At 55.4% G+C, this 6,829-nt stretch overlaps 1 protein-coding gene across 2 annotated transcripts; it reads right to left on the reverse strand.

Annotated features, from left to right (window-relative positions):
• Positions 1-584: 584 nt before the first annotated feature.
• LOC125513260 (jasmonoyl--L-amino acid synthetase GH3.3) lies at positions 585-6,591 on the reverse strand. Of its 2 annotated transcripts, XM_087546606.1 has the most exons (6): positions 6,297-6,591; positions 5,706-5,754; positions 5,365-5,667; positions 5,167-5,268; positions 3,993-4,810; positions 585-1,430 (listed from the first exon to the last, which is right to left on the reverse strand). In XM_087546606.1, exons 1-6 carry the CDS (start codon positions 6,574-6,576, stop codon positions 877-879), a joined length of 2,106 nt encoding a protein of 701 aa, XP_087402732.1. In that variant the 5' UTR covers positions 6,577-6,591; the 3' UTR covers positions 585-876. The 2 variants fall into 2 exon arrangements, with proteins under 2 accessions (XP_087402732.1, XP_048534285.1); XM_048678328.2 differs by having other exon boundaries at positions 5,365-5,754; positions 6,297-6,541.
• Between the last annotated feature and the right edge of the window lie 238 nt (positions 6,592-6,829).

Genomic DNA, 6,829 nt, shown 5'->3' on the forward strand with positions numbered 1-6,829 from the left:
GGACCTGTGCGCCCATGGCCCTTGGCCATCCACGAGCATATCCCCAGCGGTCTTGGCCCGGCCGGCCTTCAATCATCGATGAGGACGATGCCGCCGCTTTTGCGCGAGTTGCTGGTCTGCCGCCATGCAATGCATGTGACGTGCCTGGGGAGCCCGAGCGAGCGAGAGAATGCTCTGCTCTCCCAACCGCAGGCAGGCAGAAAGTATGCGCCCGTTGTCTCTTTGCGTTTTCTTCAGTGGTGCACTCTAGTTCGAATCCTGCGGGGAGAGAATTTCTGGTCCTCATTCGGATGAGCTTCTTCTATAAAAATATGTTTTGAATGCCAGTGTTCATAGATCTTTTTTTTTTACTTTGCGTTTCCTTCTGGACTTCCGGTCAAGAGGATTATTGCATGACCAGCAGCAAATTGGAATCGTACGATGATCCACCCGCATTTTAAAAAAAATTCGTGCGATGATCAACCCTAGTCCCACTGTCAGTTTGTAAGGGGTGCCACGAACTGTACAGGAACCATTCCCAGATCATCGAGTTGGGTACATCCGTGCATGTGGTCGGACGGATCTGATCGAACATGGCAAGAAAGTATCTCCAAGACGAATATACTCCTACTAGCCAGCCTTCGTTACCAATGGTGCATGCTGGCAGATGCTGCGCGGACAACTCGACAGGTTTATATTTGATACATACACCTTGCAAACATGCCACATGCGTGAGACACACCACACATACACTTTTGGCCGGTGGCCACACTTTGCAACATCACTGTCACTCACACACTCACACACAGACACAACCTCACCTGCATGCGGACAACTCTGTACTGCTCTTCCCAGACAACCGTGCATGATGCATGTACCCTGTAACCACCGCATGCGTCAGTCGTAGGCGGCGCTGAAGAAGGCCTTGGCGGTGCAGGCGGCGAGGATCTGGAGGACGCCGGCGTTGGAGCGGGCGACGCAGCGCGGCGACTTGAACTGGCTCACGGGGGCGCCCAGGGAGAGGTAGTGGCGGAGCACCCGGTGGAACGTCCCCCGCTGCAGCACCCGCAGCTCCAGCGGGCCGATGGCGCGGGACCGCCGCGACCCGACGTAGCCGGGGTCCGCGAAGGCGCGGTCCAGCTCGTCGCAGCACCCCTGCAGAACGTCGGCGCTGGCGTCGGCGGCGGCGGCGTTGAGCTCGACGAAGACCACGTAGTGGCCCGGGTCCGACGACATGTCCGCGTGGCTGGTGTAGTCCACCACCTCCAGCTTCTCGGCGGCGAGGAACTTGGCGGCGGCGGCGTCCACGGCCAGCTGCAGGTCCTGCTCGCTGTTCTTGTCGATGTTGATGGACAGCGCCAGGTTCCGGCGGCACACGAACTTGAGCTTGGGCGTCGCGTTGTGGAACCCGGCCACCCGCACCACGTCGCCCAGCCTGTACCGGTACAGCCCTGCCAAGATACGCATTTCGCCTTCAGAATCACTACATCTCTATCACTGACTGTGGAACTTTTCTTGCGATTTTCTGACAGAGGAAACAAACATAGTATCCATCGAAGCAAGTGCGTACTACAAATTCATGATAAAATGATGGGCCAGCATGAGACAAACAAGCAATGATGCAAGCAGAATTCTCCTATTTGTGACACTGGCCCGGACCCTATAGTTAGTTGTGGTCACGGATTGGACACGTACCGGCAACATGTGGGTGCGTGCCCACCTGTGCTGTGTGTTGCACCGGTTCTTATCCAGTTATCATCTGGCAGGGCACATCATTTCCTGTAGGTTGATGTGGCGCCCATGCTCGACCTCATCCAGGTGAGGCGACGCGACGACAAATCCTACTGTTAACTGACGTAGTACTGAAAACTAACACAACACTAGGATAAATTTTCCGGGGTAGATCGATAGGGAGGTTGGGAGTGTACGTGGCTTCAGATGACGGAAGAGTTTTTGTTGTCTTTGATCTTAGGTTTTGTTTGACAGTTGCAGGCGTTGCACTCACATGTGAATGCGTGTATATGACCTGCCGCCTGCCGGCCTGGTCAAAGTTAAATTTTTGTTAACCTGCTCCGGAGATTGAATACTACATGGATTCCAAGCTACTCCATGGATGGAGTAGCTGCTAGTTATAGGGATCAAGAATGTCGCCTCCTACCTCTCTAGAAGAAGAAGAAACGGTGGCTAGGGTTTTCACGTAAGTGCCGCTGGTACCCCTCGCCTTCAGGTGCCTTCCAACACCAGAGAGGTGGGGAAAACCCTGGTTTGAAGTTAGCAGTGTTTGGGCCGTCCTAGCTTGGGCTAGGCTTCAGTTTGGGTGTTTAGGTCAGTGGCGAGCAATGACATCATCGACAGTGTGGAATACGATCTATGTGTCTTGTCGTCGTTCTGGCGATGCTGATTGGCATTGGGAGACGGTGCATCAAAGCTTGAGTTAGGGCTAGATCTTGGGTTTCATTTGGCCTACGTTTCTTCCAGGGGATCTTGAACGCGTTATTTGCTGGAGAGGAGGTTGACGGTTCATGGTTTCGTCTTTTGCCTTCTTTGTTCGGTGCTGCATGACAATTTCAACTTCGTCGAAAACCATAGTGAGATAAGGCCTCCTCAATTCTGTCTGGCCAGATCTGGGATGATTATCCAACCCCCTTTGCCTTCTTCTTCTCCGGGACGACAGTTTGATTCTCAACTTGCTATCACCAGCTTCTCCTGGCTCTGACCGACGACTTCCCCCACCACATTGACAATGTTACCCCGGCACCACGGGCGTTCTAGAGATGCAAAGGTGTCATCGAGCTTTGCTCATGGCACGTTACCGACGAATGCAAGAGGAAGGTGGCATCGATATATCAAAGGACATATATTTCATCTTATGCCTTAGTAAGGATAGTCTTATAAAGGTTGGGCAATTTTAACATATGACCTTGCCTTCTCGCGGGCAAGAATGATGAACAGGAGCAAAGGGACAGACCGCCATGCCTCGCATATATACTATTACCGGTCCACCGGTTCAACACCTAATCTATGGATATTTTTCACATAAACTCCAACGTGTTAGATTTTGACGCATTTTGATTCATTAACCTCCATCCCATAATATAATACGTTTTTGCAAGCTATCCACACGCCACACTTTCTAGGCTTGCTTCTCTTTGTATGGAACTTGCATCAATGATGGGCGGGAGTAAGATTTATATTGGAACATCGAGTGCTAAGTCGTGTCTTGGCCAGGGCTACATGTTTGGTCTTTGGAAAAACAACGAGCACTTGATGCTTGGTTTTTTGGCTCCATGTGTTGAACGATCATGTTCATTCCAGACCATGCTGAAAAGTCCTCGGACTCTCATCACCTTTTTGTATTTTCCCGGCGAAAAGGACTTGCATCAGCCGTGTCGATTAACGTACTAGTCAACAAAGTTAATGTATGCTCGACGGTGTAACTTTCATACAGATCACCGATCACAAGCTACTATATACGTGACAGTAACGCCACAACTAATACCCACCGTAGCCGCCATTTTCTGCTTCGTGGAGCATGGTGACAGCGCAGTAGCACTGTGTTCGACTTTGGTTCACAAGGTCAGAGGAGAGAATCCATGTCGCTCCAAGAATGCTCGCCAATATACGTCGCAACCAAACGGGGTCTAGTTCATCGGGCGGCTTATTTGGAGACCAAATTGACCCACTAGACTGGCTAGATAACCGGGCAGAAAATGTTGGCGTCGTACGTCCACCTCAAAATCTCTGTGCGTTTCGACGGGAATCCATCGACAGGCGACCGTCTTATCTACCTAAAAGCTAGCCATTTGGACAGTGGAGGCTCCACTTGATTAAGTTAAGACCTCAGTGAAGGACTCATCACCCAGCACAAGCACAAGGGTTTGGAACCGGAGGGCGACAGGCCAAGTCAATGCCCCCCTTGCCAAGTCAAGTCAGATGGAAGAACCTTGGCGGGTTCATGCATGGACTCACTCCATGGAGCGTACGTAAAAGAGGCAAGGGTGCATGCGGCGTACCTGCGAATGTGGTCATGACGACCTCGTAGTGCTCGCCGGCGACGACGTCCGTCAGGCCGACGGGCTCCGATTCGCCGTAGCAGGCGTCGGGGCCGGGGGCGGCCGCGCAGCCGGGCCGGAGGGGGATGAACTCGAAGTAGCCGATGTCGGGGAGCACGGTGAAGGTGGCGGACTCGGGCGGCGCCGCGGGCTCCACGTTGGCGCCGATCCACCCCTCGGACGCGCCGTACTCGGCGGCGACCAGCGGCAGCCCGCCCGCGTAGTGCCGGAGCTTCTTCACGTAGTGCTCCATGGAGCCCGTCATGATGCCGTACACGTACTTGGCGTTGGGCCACAGCGCCGGGATCACCCCGTACCAGTTGCTCAGGCCGGCGCACCTGCGCGCCACGGCGTCGGCGAGCTCCGGGTTCGGCCCGGCGAGGAGCGCCGACACGGCCTGCCGGACGGCCGGCGAGGTGACGCGGGTCGGCGAGAGGGCGCCGCGGCGGATGTCGGCGCAGAGCTCCTCCCACACCCGCTCGAAGGTCTGGAAGGCGAGCACGACGCTGTGCGCGAAGGTGGCCGACACCATCTGCACCTCGCCGGCGGCGAGCAGGCCGCAGAGGAGGTGGCAGTAGAGCGACTGCGCGAAGTCGGCGCCGAAGATCACCTCGTCGGGGCTGCAGCACTGCGACTGCACCGCGCGCATCGTCGCCTTGAACTCCTCGCTGCGGTACACGTTGGTGGTCGCCGTGGTGGCCGTCAGCCCGCCCTTGGTCGTGAACTGCCGGCTGCTGTAGATGAACTGCAGCGCCTTGCCGTCCTCCACGGGGAACTCCCTGCCGTTAAGCAGTCACCATACATACCTCATTAATGGAGATCACCAGCCGAAAAACCTTCACTGAAACTAGAACGAAAGTGACGAGCCGACGGTACAAGTGAAGGAACAAAAGGAGGTTGCAGTCGTACGTTAGGCTTGTTGCATCGATCATGGATTTAATTCTAATAACAGGTTATTCTACGATTGATTACTCCATTCCAACTCACAGATCGATCGCTACTGTTGGTTCACGTGATGTACAAATTGAGAACGGCCGAATTATGGCGGAGGACGACTCCCCGGATCGAGGCCGGGCACCAGAAGCAAGAAATTTAACTTTAAGCGAACGAAATCTGGGCTGGATTTGCTCTCTACCTGTTCCTGAAGGCGTACGAGGTCCGGTATATCTGCATGGTGGACTTGACGAGCTCCTCGTTGAACAGCAGGTACTTGCGCTTCCCCTGCGTCGTGCCGGAGCTGCACGTCGTACATCACCATGATCAGTCCTTGAGGAGAGCTAAAAGAGGAGCTATACGCTAGGATAGGAGCCTTGATGATTAGCAAGTGGCCAACCTTAGGGAGATGGAGGTGACGGGCTTGCCGGTGAGGACGGGCGTGGCGTCGCCGTCGACGATGCGCTCAATGTAGGGCTCGAGGTCGGCGTGCGTGGCGAGCGGCACGCATTGCTTGAAGCTGGCGGCGTCGGTGCGGCCGGCGAGGCCCAGCCCCCGCAGGTACTCGGTGTCGCCGTTCTCGGCGAGGATCCGCCGCAGCGTCTCCCGCTGCACAATGGCGGCGTCCCGCGTCAGCCGCTCGAACTCGGCGATCACCTTCTCGCCGCTGAACTCGCCGGCCTTCTTCTCCAACATCCTGCCGCTGCTTGCAGAATCGAGTCACCGCCGATGCAGTGATGCTAGTCCACTCTCCACACCGGTCGGGCTCCGAACCTGCTGCCACGAGACGCTGCAACAACAGGAAGAAGAGCCGAAACCAAGTCAGAAACATGGGGGGTGGGGTTAGTTGGTTCGACTGTTGAAGAAGAGGAGGTGACGTCGGCGATGAGATTTTGTGTCCAACATCGCTCGTGTCCTCTTTTGGATAAAAAGCTCGAGCAGGACAAAATTAACAGCACGACTTTTCTTTGCCTCTTCGACCAAACACCAAGGGGGCAAACGAGAGGAGAGGATCGTGAGAGGAGAGCACCGGGAACAGTGGCCACAGGCCTGTGTGCCCCTCGCTGTCCGTGAGGCAGGCCTCCAGCTCTGCTTGCTAAACTAGTTCGGTCCAGGGACAAAGATCCAACGATCATCTCTATCCTTCCGTTTCTTTTATCCCTCTCTCACGCAGAATGATGGGGAGTCTACGCCGCGGAGACGAGCTCCCGGGAAGGAGCCAAGGGCAGAGCAGAGCAAAAGGACGACGCAAGAGACAAAGAACAGCTGGGGAACCCGAGAAAGAAAAGAAAAGAGGAGCGCGCGGCCACGAGCCGGAGCCCGCCCACTCACCTCGGGGTGTCCGCCGCGGGGCCGGGAAGACGACGGCGGCCGCGGCAACGGACGAAGCACGGCGCGGCAGGGAACGAGGCGCCTCTCCGTCCTTCTGCGCCGCCGCTCGAACACCTAGGCGCGAAGACGCACAGGGGGCAGCGCGCGGTGCGGAGTGGAGAGTACGGTGAGGCGAGGAGTGAGGAGACGACGAGCGCGGGCGCATATATACACGCGCGGTTTTATCTGTGTGCGAAAGGGTACTGGTAGTAATACGGGAACAGACGATCTTTTTTGCCATGGGTTGTTGTTGATGGGACACGATGACGGCCTTTTCATCTTGCTGTGGCACGACACGATCGGGCTGCAGTAATACGGCGGAAAGCTTGCTATCCAGTTTTATCCATGGCTGCAAATGGGTGAGTTGAAGCTAGGAAGGGTTTGATTTAGCTTTATTGCCTCGCGGGTAGCGACAGCCATGCCGATTTAATTCCAATCACAACATCCTTGGTTGTGTCCCTCAAGTAATTTTAGGATAACCCAGAGTGGATAAT

The sequence above is a fragment of the Triticum urartu genome, chromosome 3A, assembly GCF_056163025.1.
Source record: "Triticum urartu cultivar PI428250 chromosome 3A, HENAU_Tu73, whole genome shotgun sequence".
Lineage (NCBI taxonomy): Eukaryota > Viridiplantae > Streptophyta > Magnoliopsida > Poales > Poaceae > Triticum > Triticum urartu.

Coding starts and splice junctions, on each gene's coding strand:
- LOC125513260 (XM_087546606.1), bottom strand. CDS start 6,576: ATGGCAAAAAAGATCGTCTGTTCCCGTATTACTACCAGTACCCTTTCG. Junction 5,668..5,705: donor CCGGTGTGGAGAGTGGACTA/GCATCACTGCAT, acceptor TTCTGCAAGCAG/CGGCAGGATGTTGGAGAAGA. Junction 5,269..5,364: donor GTCACCTCCATCTCCCTAAG/GTTGGCCACTTG, acceptor TACGACGTGCAG/CTCCGGCACGACGCAGGGGA.